Raw genomic sequence first — 25659 nt, 5'->3', positions numbered from 1 at the left:
ATGTGCAAATTTCAAACTATGTGAATATATTTTCTTGATTGGATTTTTAGTATAGTCAGCATTTAAAAAAAAAACCATTTGTCTTTAAATTATATTTTAAATAATCAACATCTTAATGAAATGAAAATAAAGAGTCTTACTCAAATTAGAGTTCAGAAGATAAGGTCGATGTCAAAAAAAAAAATGCTTAAAAAATGTAATAGAAAGGTTTTTGATTTGAAGAAAGAAGAACACAATATTGAAGATTTGAGCGAACTTTTATCTCGATATGGTTACAAATGTTATGCGAGAAAGAAATTGGGGATTTAAAATGGAACGATTATTTAGTCTTGCAATTTTTATGGCTCTTACACTTGCAAAAATCCAACGAATCCAATAAGTAGAACCATGTCGAGTTTAGGAGCATTAACTAATCCAACTGCACACAAACACTGTTTTGAATTGATTAATGAAGAAGACATTTTATTTTCTATCAATCGAGGTTAACACCATTGCCACTCAATGTTTGAATATAATTTAAATTTAAAAAAACATATTCAAGCTTTCATCATTGATAAAGTTTCTCAGAAAAATAGTCCATTTAGCATTGATATTATTCAAGAAAAAGTTGATGCATTTTTAGAAGGGTAAAAATCAAAAGATTTTCTGACGGTAAAAATTAAACCAAAAAAAGGAAAATATCACAATATTGTGGAAGCTAGAAAGCAATTCAAAACTTACTATTTAGTTAGGGATTTTTTGGTCAAATAACAAAGCTCGTCCATTTGTTAATGGGCATGAAAGAGAAGACATTGTAGTTTACAGAAAAATCTTCGTTAATTATTTTGCCGACAACATAAAAAACTATTGGATATTTTTGAAAACAGCAACTTCTGAATACATATGGAATATTCTTGAAGTTCAAGCTGCGCGAATAGTTATGGCTCATGATGAAAGTACGGTACGCTCGGGTGATACTCAATCATTTAAATGGTTTCATGGTTTCTTTAGTGAAATGTTTAATAAAGGAAAAGAAATCAGTCGAATGTTAAGTGATTTTATAGTGTACCATCCAAAATTAACAACCTTTTCTTTAAATGAATGTGAATGAAAAAAGCTGTAAACGAGGAACCGCAATTAATAAAAAAAACTGAGTTGAATTTTTTCCCTCGAACATCATTACGCCCAGAAAAGACTCTAACTTTGACAATGAAGCAATTCTTACTAAGTTCACTCGACTTCTAACTCTACTGAGATATAGCGTATTAATGAAGTCAGTAAATTTGCAAATTGATATTCTCTTCGACAATGCAACCACACTTACAAAAGCGTTATTAGATGTGAGTATGTTTGGTAAAACACCGGTACAACTTGTTCAATAAAGCAACTAAAATGGCTCGATGAAGGTGTCGAAAAGACAAAGAATTGGAAATTATTGACTTACACATGAAAACCTCAGACATTCTTCTTGCTGACTTAAGAATAAAAGCATCGTCTCATTAAGCTTTTACGAAAAGATCAAAGTTAGATGAGTTAGTTCAAGAGCACAATAAAAAGTGTAAGATGGACGTAAAATGATCTTTATTCCTAAGTTTCATTGTGAGCTCAACCCAATAGAAATGTTTTGGGCTCAACTGAAAAATCAATGATCAAAGTAATTATGGAATGTTCGTGGAACAAAGACTGCTTGAGAAAGAAAAAAATTACGAAAAATGTAGTCAACGATAAACTTTGTGATCGTTTTTTTAGAACTATAATTGACTATAAAGCAGATATGAGTTATAAATATATCATAAAAAAATATTTTAAATGTGGAAATGAAATAAAATCTTATAGGAAAATTAGCATAAATTTAAAATTAATCTAATTGATTAAAATCGAAGTTAGTGCTTCATTTATAATTTTATTTAAATTTTTTTGAACTAATTCTTAGTAAATTAATTCAAGTTTGCTTACTTCCTTTTTTGAACTTATTTCCAATAACTTTATGAATTTAATATTTTTTAAATTATCAAAAAAGCTAAAAGTTTTGTAATTTAATTAACAACAATCCATTGTCCAAAAAATGTCCATTCCAATGTCTATTGTCCAACAAATGTCCATTCCAATGTCCATTGTCCAACAAATGTCCATTCCAACAATTGTCAATTGACATTTAATTTCGCTAACAACAGACTTTTTTATTTAAACAATACTAATAATATTTTACAGTTTTTTGGCCTAAAACGACAGTACTTTTATTAAAAGATTGCTTCATATCTTTTTTAAATTTATAATTTTAAAAAAGATATGAAGCAATTTTGAAGGCCCTTTATAAATCGAACCACGCGTCGGAATTTTTTATTACCAACAGATTCGGAACGGCAACATTTTAATTAACTAGAAAAACAAAAAATTATCAATTTTGCTTAAAATGTTTGTGATGCTGGGCACACTACATATTTTTAATCTTATATTTGTAATTCATATATATGTAAATTCATATATATGTAAATTCATATATATGTAAATTCATATATATGTAAATAATAGTGCATTCATATAGCAAGTTTCAATTTGGTTTTATTTGTCAAAAGAAATAATTAAATAGCTTTTTAAAATATCTCATAAATATCTCATCATTTTTAAACGTCATGATGAAGATATTGAGCTTGACCAATGCATTAGTATAGTTTTTTTTACATTAAGGAATAAAATTGTTTGAAAATATTTGTTCAATAATTTAATAACCATAATTGATAATTTAATAACCATAATTGAGGACATAATACTTATCAAATAAAAGCTCTGCTTATTGTAAATATTTTAAAGCTTTTAAAATTTCTCATAGTCCTGGAATAATTCTTGGTCAAATAAAATATTTGTTGTACAGGTAAGGAAAAACACTGGCCTTTTGGTGTGTCTAGAAAAATGTATTTTTTTTTCTTGGGTCAAATTTTTTTTTCCCTCGTGCTAATTTCTAAAAGTAAAGGCCAGTACGGATCCAAAAAAGTATGACGTGACCCAGAGACATTTTTTTTGGTTTGAACCTTCTTTCACTGAGATGTGCATCATAAATTAAAAAAAAATTAAAATTACGGAATTAAATTACAAATATAGTTTAATTTAAAAGCTACTTACCTGGTAGAAAATAGTACGTTCACATAAGATGGTGGTAAAAACTACATAAAGATAACCTCTTGAGTAGTTCCTCAAGGATCCATATTAAGAAAACTTTTGTTTTTAATTTACATTAATGATTTACACAAAAGACGTTCGATATGTTTAGAAGACATTCAAAAGACGTCTTTTCAATGTCACGTGTCCACTGGGTAGAACCTAATAGACAAGAGATGTAGACATCTCTTAAACAATGTTTAAATTTTAGAAGAATCGCTTAAAAATAATAAAATTGAATTGGAAGGTGGAAAAAGTATTGCTGCATTTAAAACATTCAATGCAATCAAATAGACATACTATGGGAATGTCCTCAATTTCCACTACAGAGATTCTACATTTTCTTTTGTGAGAGCATAAAAAAGCCGTTGGAGCTTTAATTACATCTAAATTTTATGCTACGATTAAGCACATACCTAATTATACAGACAACCAGGGTAAAAGGCATGAGTAGAAATTTTGCATTGAGCAAACATTCGAAATAATGTATATTTAATAAGGTCATCGGAAAAAGGACTCACAAACAAAATTTGGGTCATCCAGAGTACTGCAAAAAACTATAGAATTGTACAATTACGTATTGCTCAGTGCATTTCTAAAAATGAAGAACTAATAACTATCAATACTCGTAACTTCGTTAAAAAAAAACTTGACCATGTAATCTGATGTAAATATAAAATAAATAAAAATTATGCTGCTTTTTTTGTTTTAAGATTACTAATCCCTTAGGATAGTAGTTTATTAGTTTAATAATAGTAATCCAAGATTGGTAAAACTGATTTATTAAAAAATTCTAATTTGGTTTATTATTGAAAGTCTTACAAATTTATAAAAAAAAAAAATTTAATTTTTTTTTTTAAATGCTGCGAAACATTTTAAACTTTTGTTTTGTATCAAAGTGATTGTATTTTTGTATAAATAATATTTTAACCATTTATTTTTTTATTTATATGTAGTCTTATGGTGTCCTATTAGCAATAAGGCTAAGAAAAAAATAATATTTACAAAGTATTTTGAAAAAATATAAAAATTTAAGGGTCCCCCCACACAGAAAAAGTTGAAAAATCCTTTTTTCACCGGTTTTTTTGAGTAATTTTGCTTAAAATGTTAACATATATATTCCTAAACAACTTCAACTTTTCACACAGTATTATTGACTATCTAATTTATATTGTATAAAAAATTTAACTTCAAAAAAATTATTTTAAGGGTTGCCCCGATTTAAATAGTCAAGTTGTTTTGAGCATTTTAACTTCTGTTAATGAAAGATTGATACAATTAGCACTATTTAAAAAAAAAAGATCAAATATCTATTAAATTTTCTTGTCGTTCTTGAAGAGAAGCTCGTTTACGATGGTTCTCCACTATTTGAAGTAGTAATTAAAGCTGCGCGGGGTCTTTGACTTTATTTTTAAAGACTTCTATAAGTTTTACACCTCTCTCGGCGCAGTCATTCCCAAAATGACAGTACTTAACAACATTTTTCACATAGTTGTAATCTTTCATCTTTATCCAGCGCTCGACAGGCAATTGCATCCAATCTACCTTGTTTGTAGTCACCTTGATTAAGTTAAGTAGTAGCCAGAAACGTGGAATAATTAAAAAGACAAAGGAAGGGGATGCCATCCACTTTCGGGAAAGGCGGTTTTCCAGGCTTCGTTTCTTCACTTCTTTGGGTGTCGTACAACTTCAATGCCATAGCAGATCTTTAAACAGGCGAAATATCCTCATCAGACATCGCGAAGATAACAAACTCTTCAGTTAAATGCCAAAAATGTCTGTTGCAAGACTGAATGGCTGCATCAGAAGCAATTTTGTCTGTATCGCGATACCACTGCATATTGGCAATGTACTGACAATCAACTTTCGGTGCAATAACTGAGATGCAAATTTGTAAAAAAAATCTTGTGTAAAACAAAGTGATAAAATTAGCTATTCTTTTCAACTTATGACATTGATCCGGGTTGAGCGATGCATTCTGTTGATCTAACTTGGCAAGTTTCAAGATGTACAGCTCATTGTGCATAAATTTTGCACAATGATGTGCACCCAGTTTTTTGAAGTTAAACATCTAACCTTTTGGTAAGTCAGCTCCAAGATAATGAACTGTCAATTTAATCAGTTCTTGATAATTGGCCCTCGGAAAGATATTCTCCATAAGGCACCTACTAGCCCAGTTCAGAACGAGTATTGCCTGCCGATGAATAAGATGTTTCTCTTCCGGCCACTTAAATTTTGTTATATCTGTAAACTCGAGATAAATAAAATCCCAAATATCTTGAAATATTTTCAAAATTGGCTCAATAGGTCTGTCATGACTTCCATTAACTGCATCCCAGACGTGACGAATATGCAGTTCGTAAACATGATGGCGACAAGCTATCCACAACAGTGCACGACTTACTTCTTTCTCCACGAGTACTGCACATCCAGCTTTTCATCCAGTGTTACTAGAAGTGGTGTCAAAAACTAAGGCAATTAAAATCTAACAGTTTCCAGGAAGAAAAACACTTAATAAATGCATCTTTCTGGGCGTGATCAGTAGAGTTGATAATTACAGGGATTTCTAGAACTTTTTTGACCCATCCCAACCATTAGCCAGATTAGCAACATGCTTCTCTTTCTTTCCTATATATAAAAAAATTTTGTTTTTAAATATTTTAGTATTTTTCAATATTTGCATTTCCAAACACTTAAAACAGTAAGCAATTAATAAACTGATCACCCATTTATCAGTAAGTGTCGGAACAAGTTTTTAATCCCAGTGACCGGATGGATGAAGAGGACGCATTTCCAGATATTTCTCCTTTATTTGGGCACATTGTTTTTCTCATTCTACCCTACAGTAACGGTAAACTAATGATTGCGAAATCGGAAAATGGTGTAACGAACCACCGCAAACTTTGACGACTTTTGCTTTTGCAACCATTTGATTTCTTACGCTGAGACCTAATCAATCGGAGACATCAGTGAATAATTTTGTTAACGTTGTAGAATCGATTTAAATAGCAACGGTTGACAATCTGTTTTCCGTTTTTGCTGAAAGGGAGTGAAAACTTTGACTTCTGAGCTACTTGACTCACTCGCACTTTTCTCGATGATTTTTTCTATTTCTTGATCACTTAGATCTTGATCACTTAGATCTTGATCACTTAGATCTTGATCACTTAGATCTTGATCACTTAGATCTTAATCACTTAGATCTTGATCACTTAGATCTTGATCACTTAGATCTTGATCACTTAGATCTTGATCACTTAGATCTTGATCACTTAGATCTTGATCACTTAGATCTTGATCACTTAGATCTTGATCTCTTAGAGCTAATTTTCTTTTTTTTAGCTGTGAGCATATAAAAGTTTTTTTAATGAAAATTTGTAATATTATCAAATCTTTTTTTTGATGTCAAAAAATATTATTACATTGAATCATATAGATATTGCTGATACTGTTTCTGCAATCAGTTATGTCTATGACGTCATTCTTTGGCTAGTATCCAAAACTTACCTGTAACTGAATTTACATCGAAAGTTAAACTATGGCAGCGCAAATGCATAAGGAAAAAGGGATGAGGGAGGTACCACATCACTGTCTACTTATATCTCTGTCGATTTTGTTTATAAGGTGCAATAATCAATCATTCACAAGTTGTTTCAAATTATCAAGTCATTTCCTGTGAGTGTGGCCAGTGTTGAACGTAGCTTCTCAACAAAGTCAAAAACTGAGAACACGAATGACAGTAAACAAACAAGTCTGGTTGGTTTTACTTAATGTGTAAAGAGAAATTCCAGTAAATGTTAAAAACAAAATTTACCGTTTTGTCGACAAATTGTAAATTAAAACTTGTAATATGGTTTTTTAAAATAATCAACAAATCAAGGTTTTAAATGCGTATTTAGTCAAACAACTAGACTCTCTAATCTTTGTCAAATACTTGTGTTTCAATAAATTTAAATTACTTCAAGATACTTTAATATTTTAGTTAACATTGCATGCTTTTTTTTATAAAGGGATGCAAACGCCAAATATTAGTTACAAAAAAAAGCTTTTTCAAATCATGTAAGGAGGGTTAATCGCCTACATTACCCCCAACTCCCCCCTTCCCAAACCCCTATGGATCCGCCTTTGATCTAATGTTAATACATTGTAAAAAAATTGGGTTTAAATAGTTAATTTTTCACTTAATTTTGAAAGTAAATGATTTGAAAAAGGTTTCAAGAGTCAATTAAAAATTTGTTAACGCAAACATTTTTTTGTTTTACCAACTGCTGGTCTTTTGACCAGGTTTTGCACTTTTTTTTAGTACTTTTTTACATTATGGCTAAGTTTATACCTTAGGAAATGTTGATTTATTCACGCTATGCATAAGCCGAGTCAAACCATACTTTAAATAGCAAATTAATATTTTGGTTTATAAAAAATTAAAATGGTACATGTATTAATCAAACTTGTAAATATTAATTACTTGACTGTTCTACTATGTAATTGGTATTATATAGTAGAACACTCGTTTAACTATTATTTTGAAATAGCGACCGAATATCACAGTAATCGGTAACATTTTGAGGTATAAGTAGCAAAAAACTGCCGTAAATCCTAAACCAATTTACTAGTCAGACTGAAACTCTATCCAGAGTTCGGTGCGCTCATTGGCTATATTTTGAGCCAAATTGAACATTTAAATTATTTTTTTCACTGACAAATTCAAAAGATTTTAAAGTAAACATCACATGGTACCTTGATGTGTAAACTTTCCATATAAGTGGCGTGTTAGGGTTGGCATTATTAGAACCCGTTCAACGATTGGCATTATCAGAATCCACGACAACCGTGACAAAGCTATTATTGCAAAACGTTTGTCGTGATGAACAGATTTTTTCACTGTGAACAGCCCTATACATGTATTATTAAAAAGGGAAATAGTTAAACAAAACAAATTGGTTAGACAACTTTGGTTTTAGCTTTACTTATGAAAAGCTTTGAAGTTCTCCCGTGTTTGACATTTGAGCAGCTGCTTATTGTCTTTATTTGTTTCCCATGTTTCCATGACAACAGTATCTTTATGATTATTTGTTTCCCATGTTAAGTCAACAGTATCTTTATGATTATTTGTTTCCCATGTTAAGTCAACAGTATCTTTATGATTATTTGTTTCCCATGTTAAGTCAACAGTATCTTTATGATTATTTGTTTCCCATGTTAAGTCAACAGTATCTTTATGATTATTTGTTTCCCATGTTAAGTCAACAGTATCTTTATGATTATTTGTTTCCCATGTTAAGTCAACAGTATCTTTATGATTATTTGTTTCCCATGTTAAGTCAACAGTATCTTTATGATTATTTGTTTCCCATGTTAAGTCAACAGTATCTTTATGATTATTTGTTTCCCATGTTAAGTCAACAGTATCTTTGTGATTATTTGTTTCCCATGTTAAGTCAACAGTATCTTTATGATTATTTGTTTCCCATGTTAAGTCAACAGTATCTTTATGATTATTTGTTTCCCATGTTAAGTCAACAGTATCTTTATGATTATTTGTTTCCCATGTTAAGTCAACAGTATCTTTATGATTATTTGTTTCCCATGTTAAGTCAACAGTATCTTTATGATTATTTGTTTCCCATGTTAAGTCAACAGTATCTTTGGATATAAGTATATTGTATAATAAATTACAGCATATTATTCAAATCGAATTAAAAAAAAAGAAAAAAGGTTACAATTTTGTTATAGGCGCTCCTAAACAAAGATCTTTAGATTTAATAATTTTTTTCTTTTAAACAATTTTATTTTGTGCCAAGTGTGAAGTTTTTAAGTGTTGTTTTGTAAATTTAAACCATTTATTAAGAAAAAAGAGAAAAAAATAAAAACTTTTTTACAAAGAGGTTTAATTGTAAGCTATAAAAAACTGCTTTTATTAAAAAAACTGTCGTTTTTTTACAAAACATTTTAATGAAGCATTTTTAAGACAACTTTTATTGGGACAAAGGACTCTAAAGGCAATTGGAATGTGACGCCAAACTGCAACTCCCCTATATAGGATCAGTTTTATTTTACCTGTGCCGTGCTAAATAAAACTGTACTAATATTGCAAAATTACCGATAGTGCTTGTGTACATTTTAAAATGTTTGTATATAAGGTTTGGAACTGCAAATGGTATCTTTGGCAAATAGAATAGAATGTAAAACACATTTTAAAATGCTAAAACCTGAGCTAAAACACTGTTCAATATCAAATCAATCGAGAAGTTGCTCAATAAATTCTTTTCTAGTAAACTAGTTAGTTGTTACTCTTTAGGCTTTCGTTTTAAAATATTTACAAAATTTCCCATTTTTATTAAGTCAATCACTTAAACCAAGTTAATCACAAAACCAAGAAAAGTTTTATACTACTTTGTTGTGGTCATTTCAACAAAGTGAATTAAATTTGCTATTTGAAAATTTTAAACAAAACTATAATTCCATTGAGTAATTTTAATCTTGAAAACAAGGAAGACAATTATCGTTAATTCTTACATAAATGAATTCCTTAACCATCCTGTTTTTAATACCAATGCTTCAGTGCGTTTTTTAAAAAATTCCGAATAACTTTTTACGACAATAACCTAGTGGAATATAATGGTATAACTGATTTGAGCGGGGAAAATTAATTGCCGTAAAAAACATAAGTTTGCAAGTTAACGACTGTAAGCACGGTAGGTTATGTTTATATTTGCGAAAAGTGAAATTTCATGCTTAACTCTAATAGTGATTGAAATTACATTTTTGTTCTTAATTATTTCAAATTTTTAATTATTTCTAAACCGATAAGAAATATTGTTTTATAAACGGTTGTTGTTTTTTAAAATTAAAACATTTAACTTCTCTAATGAAATATAATGGTCCAATTAAAGTAATTAAATATTATCGTTCAAGTTTTCACTTAAAGATATTAATAAAATACTCGAACACATATGTCATAGAACAATTTTCGTTCTAAAAATTTTTTATATGTAAAAAGAAGCTTTGTTTTGTAACACATTTATAAAAAAACTCATTTTTTATTTTACTTATTAAGTAGTCACTTATTAAGTATCGACTCTTTGAAAAAAGTAATAGTTGCTTGTAACATAACTTAGATTTACCTTATAGTAGATATCTTTAATAAGGGCTTTTGTAAGTATTTAATCGTTTCTTGAGAGTAATTTATGAGGATTATATTTTCATTGCCATGAAAGTTGGTTAACATAATCGAGGACCATTTAGACTGTTATTAGATTGCAATGAAGGTTGTTGATTAAAATTTATCAACGTTAAATTAATAATTTGTTTAATCGCTTTTATTCTTTTTGTTATTAAAATATTTAAAAAACTTCAAAACTTGAAGAGAAACATTTTCATTCTTTTTAAGAGCAGAACATTAAATTAGTTTTTAGAAAAATAAAAAAAGTGTTTTGTATTTATGAAAAATTAATGCAAAGGCTGTTAAACGTTGTACTAAAATTCAATAAATGAAGTTAAAGTTTCTAGATCGCTACTACAAAGTTTCAAAACATAAAATATAAACAGGAAATCTCAGAACATTTTACGTTACAGCAATTTTATTAATCAGGTGTTCGGTTTTTTTTTAATGGAACTATAAAAGCGCTTTAAACTGTCTTTTTATAAGAAAATATTATAACAAAGAATTTTATTGATTTTTTATTTATAAAGGTTTAAAAAACAATTAACTTTAAAATCAAATACTGTGTATCGATCAGTTACGGATTATTTTTTAATACGTATTTGAAGTTAATTTAATTTTCCGCAAATCAAAATTTCTAAAGTTTAAAAAAACTTTGACACAATATTTTATCGACTCGATGTTTCAACAACATCGAGTTTCTTTTAGACTAAAGAAATTAATTTGCATTAAACAATTTGCTTTAAGAAAGTTGTCAATTAAAGATAAAAATTAAGTTAATACTAGAAAATGCTGAAACTAAATTGACCCGGAATATTGACATTTTAAATACTGTTACCAACGTTTTTTGTTTTTTTTTGTTGATTTTTTGTTGAAGTTGATTTAAGCTTTAAACAATCGTTAAGATCGTCGTCATCGTAAAAATCGAAGACGTAAAAACTGTAGATTTAAAAAAGGTTTAAAATATAAAGCTTTAAATAAACAATATTCTCCTCTACTATCAGAGTAGTTTTTCCCCATTTTCTTACCCAGTTTTCTTTCAAGTTCTGACCCAGTACTTTCACAAGTTTTCATCCAGTCTGCCTTGGTTCCTACACTGTTCGTAATATTACAAAAGTTACAATATTACAGTCTCTGCATTAGTTCAACTGTATTTTTTGTTTTTTTCCTACACGCCATTCACATTGCTTTAGAAATTTTAGCATTTAACACTAATTAGCATAAAACCTAGTTTATTTTAAAATTGTTCAAATTTAATTTAATAAAATAATTCATTTTAGTTAAAGATTAATAAAAAAAAGAAGAAAGTTCGTTAATTATTGATTTATTTGTTTTATTTTTTATTTAGAGCTTTATAAGAATAGCTTAAGCAATATTGCAGATATAACTGCTAATCTGCAACCCTACCGCCACTGGTACCGGTATATAACGGTGTCCGTAATAAACCTTAATGTCGTATAATTTCTGTCATGTTATGTACGCAACATAATTTAAATAAAAAAGAAAAGACTAATATCCTCGGATGCATACAAGATTCTGCCAAATACCACCAGTACTAAAACCAATCAATTAATACCAAAATCAATCAATACCGAAAACTCTTATTTTTGTCATATAAAAAATGTCAATGTCTTTTACCAGTTGTGCGTTTGTTCCAAACTAAAAACCATGTCAATGTCTTTCACCAGTTGTGCATTTGTTCCTAAAAATTTTATAATTGTTTCTTCAAAAGTATTGATTTTAGTAATTTCCGCATTATTCTGCTATATTTTCCGCATCTTTTTGTCATAATTTCCTTCAAAAAATACGTATTTTCTCAACACTTTAAATTGGGTTGTTTCTCTTGTATATGTCAAATATCGTTTATGCTTTAGAATGCTAAACCTTACTTTTTTGATATGAAGAAAATTGAGCTTTGAATGAGATAACCATATATATATATATATATATATATATATATATATATATATATATATATATATATATATATATATATATATATATATATATATATATATATATATATATATATATATATATATATATATATACATATATATATATATATATATATATATATATATATATATATATACATATATATATATATATATATATATATATATATATATATATATATATATATATATATATATATATATATTTATATATATTATCAGCATATTTATGTGATAATGTATATAAATAAATGTGTTACTTTCTTGACTAGCTGATTTCTGCAGCTTAACTGGATCAACATAGAGGAGCCTGATGTAGCTCCTCCTCATTGGTTTTAAATTACATTTACACTACAAAATGTCCACAGTACTGTTTACACTACAACATGTATATAGAATTTTTCTTCTATTCTTCAATATAAACAATTGTATTTATATGGACAAATACTAATTTTGAAATAAATAAAAAAAATTATATATATATATATAATTTTTTTTATTTATTTCAATATATATATATATATATATATATATATATATATATATATATATATATATATATATATATATATATATATATATATATATATATATATATATATATATGAAGTTATTACTCATTATCTTCTGAAACAATAAAAAAATGATATAAGTGTTTACATAAACGTTTACCTGAACTGAGTGATTTGTTGTAAGGGCTTTTCAATGCTGTGTTTTAGTTTTATTAAAACATAGTATATTATTTTAGGGCTTTCTAACGTTTTTGTTCAGTAAAAAAAAAAATTATTATTTAAATAAGTTTTTGACATTATTTTAGTTAAGTTTTAACTTTTGGATTGATGAACATATTATTTAGTTATATTTTTTTCCTGTCTGCAATTCGCAATTCCTTTTTTATGCAAAGGCGACTGTACGATTGGGCGTGTGTGTGTGTGTGTGTGTGTGTGTGTGTGTGTGTGTGTGTGTGTGTGTGTGTGTGTGTGTGTGTGTGTGTGTGTGTGTGTGTGTGTGTGTGTGGAGGGATTAGCTGTTACAAAATTAAATGAAAATTTTATTCAAATAAAGTTACTCTGCAAGCTTTATATGTTTTACTGTAAAGTTTAACGAAAAAAAATTTGTTCTCATGTTACTATTACTAAAACTTTAAATTATTGATTAGATTATGCACCTAATAGGTTTTACTTGTCTTAATGAATATGTTTTAACTAGAGCTGTGAAGAAAAAATTTTAATTCCTGTCTGCAATTCCTTTTTTTATGCAAAGGCGACTGTACGATTGGGCGTGTGTGTGTGTGTGTGTGTGTGTGTGTGTGTGTGTGTGTGTGTGTGTGTGTATGTGTGTGTGTGTGTGTGTTTGTGTGTTTGTGAAAGGGGAAAATGTTACACCTCACCCCTCAAAAAAGACGATATTAAAGTTATAGTCAATTTTTTTAAGAATATAGTTGGTCTTTTTAATGAACTTAGTCAGTTAATTTTTTTAGTTTTAAGAACGTCTTTTTTTTTTTAGAAACAAGGCAGGATTGAAAAGTCTTGTTTTTCGGAAGGAATAACTTTTGTAAACTAAATTGGAAATTGGAAAAAAAATAAAAACGTTTAGAAAGGGGCAATTATACATTACATACTACCTATAAATAAATTCTATAACAATGTTAATAGAATTCAAAATTTTCAGTTAAAGGCATTCAAAACTTGTGTCACGGAGTGAACGATAGGTTTGTTCCGGTTATAACAAAAAGTTTAATATTCCACACACAATATCTTTACCTGAAACTAAATAGGTATTTATAGGTAGCGTGTAAGGTATTATGGGCCCCATCCTAACATTTTTAGTTTTTCTTTAATTTCAAATTTAGTTTACAAAGGTTTTTCCTTTTGCAAAAACAGACTTTTCACTTGCCCAGCAGTCGGAAGTTTGTAAGGTTCCCCATACCCACCCTCCTCCACCCACCCTCCTCCACCCTTTCCCCTCATTCCTAGAATTTCCCTGCTTTTATGTACAGAAATATTCAGACAAATTAATACCACTCTTACTTTCTAAAGATGCAAGTAAATACCATTACATGTTGCTTAAAAATCCGTCAGAGAAAATTTTTTCAAAAGTCAAAAGTTTTTTTCGCTTTGGCTTTTCTTTTTCCTTGCTATTAACACTTTCTTTTTCCTCGTCATTAACACTTTCTTTTTCCTCGCCATTAACGCATCAACTACTGCGGTAGTGGTGTTAATAATGCGGTAAATAAATGTGGTAAATAAATGCGGTAGTGGTGTAGTGGTAAAGCGATCGCTTCATAAGCGAGAGGTTCCGAGTTCGATCCCCACCACGTCCCTGGTAGTACCGCGCTCAACTTGTTTCTCCACGCAGCAGCCTTGTTCGACGAGGTTTGTGTTTCGGAGTTATAGAGTTGAGAGAGGGTTATAACCACTATTAAGTAGTCTCCTCATCAAAGTGGCCTTCTTGGCCTTGAGGAGGTGAATAACAAAAAAGAAACTACCAATGAATAAATTATTAAATAATCAACGTCCAGTTTTAAGTAATACAAACTATATTTAATATATTATTTTTCATATGTTTAAAACAGTTTTGTATAGGTTTCTTTTATAAAATAAAAAAAATTCAAACTTAGATAAATGTTCTTTTTTTTTCCTTCTAAGTTCAGGTAATTCTAGTAGGCACAGGGAAGTTCAAAGAAAATTTCTATTTTTGTAAACTTCATTTAACATTCATTTAAAATGCTTTAAATTTCCTAAAATGCAAAAAACTTTCAACTTTTTTATTTTTTCAAATTTTTTTTTTTTTTTTTTGCTGCAAAATTCAAATAAGACAATAAGTTTTAATAAGGAAAAAGTTATTTATTTACAATAAGTTTCAATTAATTAAATTGTAAATTTAAATTTTCTGAAATAAAAACAAAAAAAAGTTTTTTTTCAAAAACTAATTTTTTACAATTTTTTTACAGGATCAATTTTGTGAGAGAGATTACAAGTCAAGAATCTTCTTAAAATGGTACACCAGGAAGAAAACTAAAAAAAATATTTTTTTCTAATTTAATGGAAATATGAAATAAAATATGAATTAAAAATTCTGAAATAGATAAAAAGAAATAAAGCAAATACAATCAAGATCTTTACCTGGTCACTTGTGCTATGATAAAAACCAATCTTATCAACACTTCTGAAGCTATTTTTTGATACTCATAAAACTTATATTTTATCAATATTACCGGTTACCGATAAATTTGTATCCATAAAATTAAAACATAAACGATAAAATAAAATGAATTAAATAAAATTAAAAAAAATAGATTTTAAAATAATGCACATTATTTTAAAATCTATTTTATACCAAATTTAAGTAAATTGAAAACAAACAAAAAATTTATTTATGAAATGAAATAAATACCAAAACTTTAAATCAAGCCTTTAATCGATGAAATTTTTAAGATAACGTTGCGAAATATTTCTAAAAATCAGGAAACTGTTGTTTATAAATAAGATCATTGTTTAAATAAGTTTTTGACATTTTGTTAGTTTAGTTTTAACTTTTGGATTACGTGAACATATCATCTAGTTTAATTTACTCACACATTATTTAATTTAATTTACTCACACTTTATTTAGTTTAATTTACTCACACATTGTTTAGTTTAATTTACTCACGCACTACTTACTTTAATTTATTAACACATTTAGTTAAGTTTAATACTAAGTTACATTGCGCCAAATGATCTTTCTTTTTTTAGGTAAACCGTAATAGAATACAAATTAATTAGGGACTAGAGTACAAACGTTTATGCTGATTCGAAAATAAAAATTAATAAACAATATTTATGAAAAACTTTACTATAAATATTGTTTGTTATTGAAGCAGCGCCTTTTCCCATAATTTTGGCATTTATCCTGCCAGTGACACGTGATATGTTTTTCATTCATAAAATTCTCCTTTTTATGGTTGTTTAAAAAACATTCTTAAGTTAAACAAATGAATTTTTGTTGTTGTTGTTGCTATTTAACTAATAATAATTTAGTATTTAGATGTAACATTTTAATATTTAGCGAGTTAGCGAGTTTTACCTGTTGTCGCTTCCCTCCTTCCCCTCACACGCAGTAAATAACAATGATCGTATAATATAAAGTAATTAATTTTTATAAGCAACTATTTAGATTAATAACTTAAAAGCGTATTCATTCTTATACTCTTTCAACTTAACATACTTGTAATCATTTTCTATACGGGATACGATAAAACACACAAAAAAAGGATGAAAAAAATAAACACATAAAAAAAAGGATTATTAAATTGTTACCTGCTGCTCAAATAACTAATACTTTTGAAAATCTATGCCACACTTAAAAAGGCTTTAAACGTAATTGTCTCTATATAATAATTCCTAACGAGTGCAGCCGCATCTAACAAAGCATAAACGGTATAACTTGCATTAAGAAAAAAAAAATTATTAAAAAGAAGGAAAGAAAAAATTTTAAGATTCAGTTGAGTTCTAGTTTTTTAAACTTACTATCAAAAATAATGCGTGTAGTGTACAAAAAGCTTAAAAGGCGTTAAAAATAATTAAAACTTATAAATTACATTTTCAATTGCTAAGAGTGTACGCATGAATGTTCAATAAAAATAAAAACATTATATTTTGTTGTAATGATAATAATAAAATTAATAAAAATAATAACAACAATAATAATAATGATTATAAAGATAGTTTATCATAATTTAGATCAAGTATGGCGTTTGTAGAGTCTGAACCTGAGGTATACCGTCGGAAAAAGAGCGTTAGAGTTGATTTAAACGATAGACAAAGAATAATTGGTGGTATTGGAAGGCCAAGATCTAACGTTAACGGACCATCTAGCATAAACGATCGCATCCTTCAGTACGGAAAATCCACAGAAAATGGTACGGCAACCGGAAAGCCGTTAGAGCTAAACAATAACGAGATAGTTTCTACTCCTCGAAGAAGAATAAGTACTGCTACATCGCCCGATTATGGAAAAATTCTCAACTTGCAAAGTAATGATAACAGTCGACAAATAAGTAATAGTGACGTAGTTAATCAACAAAATAATAACAGTGTAATTAGTCGACAAAATAATGAGAATTTGTTAAGTCTACAAAATAACGAGATAAATTCAATAAGAAATGAAAATAACATTTCTGAAAAAAATAAAGAGAAAACATTAACTTCAGAAAATAATGAAAAAACAAACCAACTATCTAATGAAACAGCAGCTAGTATCCCAAAACATATAGAAAAAAATGTGCACAATAACGATAGTGTTGATAAAACTAATGAAAAAATGCAAAGTTTGCAAAACGTGAAACCAGTCTCTTCAGAAAATACCATTAAAACAAACCACCTACAAAGTATCGAGGAAGCCGATAGTCCAGAAAATAACGAAAAGATTGTTAGCACACAAAACAGCGAGAAATTTGTCAATTATCAGAGAAATCAAAAAAATCAGCAAACTAGCGACGATAAATCTATCATTAGGCAAACTATTGAAAAATCTGCTAGTCCAGATTGTAGCACTAAATATGTCGGTTCTCAAAATAACGAAAAAGCAGGACTTTACAGTGGTAACGAAGGACGCGCAGAAAATCATTCTGTAAGTCTTAAAGCAGCTGCTAATACAATTATCAAAATTAAAAAGGAAGAAAAACTTGCGCATATCAAATCTTTGGAAAAAAATAACGAATCTAACGAAAAGGCAGGGCATATCAAGCTTATCGAAAAACCAAGTATTAAATCAATAGAAAAAAAAGTAAAACCTACAGATAATTTTTTGTCAGACAATGAAAAAACAATTAATCTGCAAAAAAATGAGGTTGCAGTTGCTTCACAAACAACAAATGGGGAAAACCTAATTTTATTATCTCAAAGCAACATAGTAAAGCAAGAAAATTTTCATAAAAGTTCATTCGATATGCAATTATCAGAAGCTCCTCCAAAAAATCAAAACAAAGAAAACAGTGTCATTACAAATAAAAAAAGATTAGATTCAAATACTCATTCAACTCTGACGTCGAAATCTTCAGACCGTTTAAATTTAAACGGTTTAAAAGCGGGGCTTCACAGTGGTAACGGACACGCAGAAAATCATTTTGTGAGTCTAAAAGCGGCTGCCAATACAATTATCAAACTTAACAAGGAAGAAAAACTTGCAAATACCGTTAAAAATATTAAGGGTGTATCACCTCCATTAAACATTAATTCAGCCAGAAACAAATTTCTCGAATTAGAAAAGCATTCAACAGATCAACAAGGTATGATTAAAAAAAATCAAACAATTATTAAAAAAAAATCATCTGAAAGTTCATCTTGCTCTATCGATTGTATTGTCAATAAAGAAAAACATATGACTGAGACACCGTGCGATATTACTTCAGAAATTATCACAATACCTACGTCTTTTAGCTTAAGTAAAGAAAACGAAAAATCTAATTCTCTTCAAAGTCTTACCGATTCGGAAAAGTGCACTATCAAAGATAATTCACTTCTAATTGAGTATCAATTAACAAACAATAATCATGTAATTACTAACAATGCCTCTGTCACGGAAGATAAATTAGAGAATTCTGAATTAATCCAAATTGACAGCTGTTCTCCTGATATAACTATTTATGATATAAAGTCGGATAGATTTTTAACAAGTAATTCAGATACAATGCCTACTGAAGTTAACGATTTGGATAACGATTCTCCATCAGAGGTCATACCGCACGAATATGCAAAAACAGATGAAGAAAATTACTCAATAAACAATGCAAAAATAAGTGAAGAAATTGCAAAACCGAATTATATCGACAAACAAAATAATATAGGTGAATATGAAAATTTACAAAAAAACACTAATGTTAACGAATTTGATTCCATTATAAATTCTCAGCTTACTGACAGCGAAATAAACTTAAACAAAAATAATTTCAACGATGGAGAACTTAAATATATCGCGGAAGAAGTTCAAATAAACACCGATAGACAAAACCCTAAGTCAGATATAATTTATGCGTTTAGTGATAAAGCTGAATCGAATGATATCGTTGAAAAAGAGCATAATTCTACCTGTTCATTTTCAGATTCCGACACTAGCTCAAATTTGAATAAACTTTCTACCTCATCAACAGAAGAAACCGGTGAGTTAAATAATCGAAAAAAACTCGTAAAAAGGCGTGCACGAAAAGCAGAAGAAGTTTTTTCTAAGAACCATCTAGCTGAAACAAAAAACGACAATGAATTGGAATGTAATAATTTTTCCGATGAAAGTTCTAAGAGTGGAGATATAGACACATGTTTATCTGATAAATTAAACGATATTACGGATTATAGCGCTCTTGATGCTGCAAATGACAGCAGAATAAAACAAAGTTTACATTCAGAGGAAGAAAGTATTGTTCAGTCATCCATAGCAATTAATAGTAATGAAAATTTGTTCACTGAAATAAATTGTTGTAATAAATCTGAAACAATCGAATCACATGAAATTATTAAAAATATAAAAAGTTCTTCAATGACTGCTATTTCAAATAGATTACCACAAAGTTTACATTCTTTTTCAACCTCTGACATGGGTGGATTAGAAAACAAAAACCAAACCAGGGATGGTATCGAGAAATTTGAAAATATAAAGAATTTAAAGCAAGGACCATTGAGTAGTTTTACAAGTATTTCAAAAGTTTCAACTTTAAAACTTCAGTCTTTTGTAGCAAAGAATCCAATGTTTAGCCCACCATTACCAAGGAGATCTAATAGTACAACTGAGAATCCTGGATTAACTGAAATTTCTGAGGGACAGCATAATATAATACAAACAAACCCTTTTTCAATGAGTATAGGAAAATGTAAAAATTCAGAAAGTAATAAATCAAATGATGATCAACTTATAAACCCTGTAAGTAAATCTTTGCCTCGAAATATGTGGTTAAAAAATAGTTTTGATATTGATAAAAATCCTTTTTCGTCTGCATCTAAACAAAGGACCCCATCAGAAGAAGAAGAATCAGTATGTGCCGCAAAACTTTTAGAAAATTTACCTAGTTCACCATTTGCTCTCATTAAACGATTTTCAGAAGATACTAAAAGAATGCAAGAAAAATCTCCATTAGGGCTAAAAAATGAAAATTATACTGATCTTGACAATGATTCAGAAAATACTCTTTACAGTTTTAGAGATAAACGTAATGAAATGCTCGAGTCAAACAGTACTATGACTCAAGATGAACATAAAAAAGATATTAGTAGTAATCCAAAGGTGAAAACTAGACCGCCTCTTAATATAAAATCAATAAATTGTTCAAATGTTGATGAAATTAATACAAATACAGATTCATCAGCTTCAAAACCAGTTTGCCCTCGAAGACGTCCATCATATCATAACGCCAATAATGATTATTTTTCTTGCTTAAATGTAGCAGAAAGTTTAACTAAAACTCAAGAAAATCAAGTTAACAAAGATGATAATATAGTTAAAGCAGGTGATTTTTACATTTTTTAGTCTCTATTTTTCTTTTTACAATACATTGATTAAAATGACTTCGTTTTAGACTTTCCTTACCTTTAGAGACCTTTCTTTATTAGTGTGACTGAGATTATTGTGACAATTTTTATTAAATGATTACTTTCATGAATTTGTAAAAAATTTTGCTGTTGAAAATTCTTTGAGTAAAAAATGATGTTTGTGCAAGCAAAATCAAAAGATATTTGAGTAGCTTAAAAAAAAATTCTATGAAATGCATTATTCCATACAATTTATTTCATAAAAGTTTTTTTCTTGTTACCTTTAAATGTAGACATGAATTATTATGGGATTTAATTAAAAAGTTAATTCTCAATAAAAACTTTAGCATTATTTTTTCTATTTCCTTTATATATATATTATTATTATTATTATTATTATTATTATTATTATTATTATTATTATTATTATTATTATTATTATTATTATTATTATTATTATTATTATTATTATTATTATTATTAACATCATATATCAGTATTAAATGTTTTTTTGCATAAATATTAATTTAAATCTTAATATTATAAATATTTGATAATATTTATTATAATTATTAAGATTTGACAAAATATCTCACAAAGTTGTTTGCTGATTGTATTCTGTTTATGCAATTAAGATTCAAATGTTCCACCCTTTCTTTACTTTTTGAATTTTTTTTGAGTAATTTTATAAATGTTAGATATGAGCAAAAATGTTCTGTATTTTTAGATTGCTCTTTGTTATTATGGTTAGAATGAATTTTTTTATTAATGAAAATAATTTTATATCAATAAAAAAAATTTTAAATAATAAGACAATGCTTTCCAAATCCCAACATGGGTTCTTTTTAAACAAAATTTATGTCAAAAGTATTTTAGAAACAATTGAATTTTGATTCAAAGGAACCAGTTGACCTAATTTTTTTAACTTTGCAAAGCTATTTGACAAAGTTTCATGTATTAGACTGTTGCAAAAGCTTCAAATATATATTATCAACTACAATCTTTTATATTGGATCAAGTAACAATAGTACTTGCATACTTAACTTCAGATTAGATTGATATAACTAGTTAGGATTCACTGTATTGTTAAATTGCTGCAAACCTGGATAATAAAGGAAGCCTTCATAATTAGAAAAATTAGGATTAGCAATTTTTTGCTGATCTAAAAACTTTTTTTGGTCAGCATCAAGTTGCCTAATGTTTTTAACAATCAATCAATCAATATATTTCTGAAAAATTTGGCATTACATTTTAAGGTTGCTTACAAATATTAAAACTACTAATGTTAAGTAAATATCTAATGACAATGATTAAAATAATAATTGTTTTAAGATGATTAAAAACAAGAAAATATATTTAATATTAAAAGAAGTAACCAAAAAAAAAAAAAAACTAAGAGAATCATAATAAAAAATGAAAATAAAATAAAGGAAAACAATTAAGCTTTAGGTGCATTCACAAACATGCATATGTAGATATATAGATATATACACATGCATACACACTAGGGGTATAAAATAAAAAATAATTTTAAGATTTTCAAATGAACATGTTACCTAGTTATGAGCTTTTATATTTTGAAAAAATAACAATAATTTTAAGTTACATCCTTTTAAAACACACCAAATGAATTATAGTTCCTAAGGGATTGTCTCTGCGATAGAAAACTTTTTTGTTTTCTTTATTAGTGAAATTTAGTTTTGCCTAATCTTATCAAATAATTAATTGTATAAGGCATTTTAAGTTCAGTTATTACACAACCATTGAATATGTCAAACGAAAATTCTACTGCAACCAAAATATTAGGAGATGTATGGAAAAATAATTTGATTCTCTTTGAGAAAAGTAAAAGATTACATAAAAGTAAATCTCAAGAATCATGAGAATCAATATGTAAAATGCCAACAAATTGGCAAATTATTAACTGATACACCAGCTTAGCATCAGACTGGAAAAATGTGAAAGAACGAATAAAGAAAATTTCAGATGAATGTTTAGAACTATGGGCTAATTTGAATTTTCCAACAATAGACAAAAGATCAGTGCCAAGAATAATAGAAAAATTTATTTAAAAAAAAAACAAATAGAAATCAAAAAACCAGGTAGTTATAGTTTTGATGGTTCATTAGATATAACAGAAAAGGATGGACTTTGGTTGCATTCTGAATATAAAAATCTTTATTTAAAGCAATTAGAGACATCTGCTAGAGTGGTATATACTACAATGAAGCCTGATGATCTTAAAAAATACATCTTTCAAAGATAATTAAAATTGGAAACGCTCCATCGATGCCATCAACTTCAATTCTGAAGTTGCCATCAACTTCAATTCAGCAATAACAATCATCAGAGAAGGTGAAAAGTTACAAGATAAATTGAGAAAAGAACTGAAGGTTGAGAATTGATGTTTTTGATGAAAAAGTGAAAGCTGGGGTGGAACATCAAGTAGTCGTGATAAAGAAAAATAAAAAGGAGGTTAGGCTAAAGCCAATGGTATTAAAGAATGGAAAATCAGAGACAATTTTTGAAGGACTTTAAGAATTTTTGAATGAATATGATTTTTGGGGATACAAATGCTGGCATCGCACAATGCTGGCAGCACACAAAAATAAATAATAAAATAAACAATGTACAAAAATACAAGACAATTTAAACAATACGCAAACAGTATGAACAATGTACATAAATTCTTTCCTGTTCTCTTTTCACTTTAGTCATTTTATTTACTTAAGTTGTTTGATTTTGTTTTGACTTTGTTGCTGTTTTTTTATTCTTCTAATTTCAAAATAAAATTTGATTTTCCTTTTCTTCATTTACCTCTTTTTTTTTCTACCTTTTTACTAATAAAACTTACTAAAACTTTATATTTTTTATTTATCTCCTCCTATGTTTAGTTTCTTTTGCACCATAGACATTTTTTTTTTCATAAGGAACATATTTTTGTTGATCCTAAAAAGCTTTAATGGAGTAATGTTCTTTTTAAAATAACAGGTTCAGTCCTTAACAATGTATCAAAAAGCACTGCTTTTTTATACATTGTTAAGAACTGAACCTGTTATTTTAAAAACTTTTCGATTTTCTTTATGTCACCTTTTTGGTGACATAAAGAAAATTGAGAAGGTCAATGTGACTGCAATGTCAGGCATCAAGTTTTCATCAACTATGTAGTCAAAGACTGAAACACTTTGACAGATGTTAAAATTTAAATCTAATCACTCTTCTGCAACTGCCTGGGGTTTGCAGTGGTTTTTGAATTTCGCATTTTGTCTTCTTAGCTATGGTTGGCAGCCCTCTTGTTGAGTCTTCTTATTAACGTCTTCTTGGATCATTTGCTACTAACCTTTCATCGAAACCATATATGTAATCCATTGCAAAGTTGTCATTTACTAAAGTTGCTTCTGTTTATCATGCTTGTTATCCTACTACTGATTCCATTCTCTACCTCTAAAAACTTTGGACCGGTTCTTCTAATGCTATCAAGCCACTCTCCCATAATTCCAAGGTTGCATCCCTTTCTCTTTTCTACAAATACTATCATGGTTGCTGCTCAAAGAATATTAACTCTAGTTTCATTGACCAAAACTCATTCAACAAATATTCATCCTTTTATAGTATCTGTCCCATCATGCTCTAAAAACTTTTATTCATCTAGTTTTTTTTTCACACAAATCAATACTTTAGTACTTAATCCCATCTTCATGTCTTCCTGCTTCATACAATCCTGCCTAATGCAACCAGGTGATAGAAAACTTTTCAAGTTTTCTATCGCCTGTTTCCTTGCTCTTTAACATTATTCTTTATTTTCTAGTAATTCCTAATTTAATAGTAGTTGCTTGCAGCCTGGTTGGGAGTAAATATATAAAAAAGTAAGTAAGTATATAAAAAAAAATTAAAACTAAAAAAGCAATACCTGTTGAAAAATTTAAATGAATAATTATCAATCATCATAGTTACCACATTGTTTACCATAAACACCATACAAAAAAGACTAACATACAAGTTATATTCTGTTCATTTTAGTTGGGTATATATATATATATCAAGCCTTCCTGGGTAGCGCATGCGGTCGCACGCCTTGTTTGTCCACGTTTAAATTAAATTTTTAAAGCTAACTGACCATGGCAGTTCTTTTAACTTAAAAAGCATTTAAATATTTTGCGGCAAAAAGCTAATCTTATTTACTAAGAAAAAAAATTTTTTTAAATAAAGAAAAAATTGTAACAAATTATCAAGTTTGATTAAATAAAATAAAAATTTAATAATTAAAAAAAGTAAATAAAAAAAAAATTTCTTGTAAAATTTTTATACAACTTTTGTATTCTTTTTTTAGAGTCGTTGTTGAAAAAACATTATCTTTTATAACAATTTAACAACAATTGAAAGTTTTGATATGCAATTTATTCACAATTATTATCAGTCCATATAATTAAGAAACTAATTTGCTATGTACGCTAGATCTATAAGAAATTTTGTTAATTTTTTTTCTTTCTTTAATTTGTTTTTATGTCTTTTCGCTTTTAAAAAAGTTTTTATTGTATTTAATGTTTTTTCTCAATACTTATATAATAGGAAAATAAGAAAATAAATTTAATTTTTATTTATTTGTAAAAAATATTATTTGATTAAAAAATGCTGTTAATGATGGAATAAGTTAAATAAAAGAATAATATAGTTTCTTTAATAAATTTACTGCATTTGATGCATTGTTTCACTCTAAAAATAAGAAAAACACTCTAAAAATAAGAAAACAAAAACAGTTAATATATAGGTATATTATTTTTTTGACAATAATTTTCTTTTTTTTTTATTAATAACTTTTTATTTGCTTATTTTATTCAGAATTTATATTTCGTATAGTCTTTGGTTCTTTTCTTCGAGTATTGCTGGTTTATTCTCTAGTTTCT

General features: G+C 27.8%; 1 protein-coding gene across 2 annotated transcripts in view; it reads left to right on the top strand.

Moving 5' to 3' along the window:
* Window positions 1-9675: 9675 nt before the first annotated feature.
* LOC100215348 (MATH and LRR domain-containing protein PFE0570w) overlaps window positions 9676-25659 on the top strand; it is a 50147-nt gene continuing 34163 nt past the window's right edge. Inside the window, exons 1-2 of one of the 2 annotated variants that reach the window (XM_065811235.1) lie at window positions 9676-9830; window positions 16979-20733. In XM_065811235.1, the coding sequence (XP_065667307.1) occupies window positions 16986-20733 (3748 nt within the window). In that variant the 5' untranslated portion in view covers window positions 9676-9830; window positions 16979-16985. Of the gene's footprint in view, window positions 9831-15207; window positions 15256-16978; window positions 20734-25659 lie in introns of those variants that run through there. The other variant, XM_065811236.1, reaches the window with a different exon arrangement.

The sequence above is a fragment of the Hydra vulgaris genome, chromosome 12, assembly GCF_038396675.1.
Source record: "Hydra vulgaris chromosome 12, alternate assembly HydraT2T_AEP".
Taxonomy (NCBI): Eukaryota; Metazoa; Cnidaria; class Hydrozoa; order Anthoathecata; family Hydridae; genus Hydra; species Hydra vulgaris.
The sequence above is the reverse complement of the archived record's forward strand: the minus strand, read 5'-3'. Positions and strand labels throughout refer to the sequence as shown.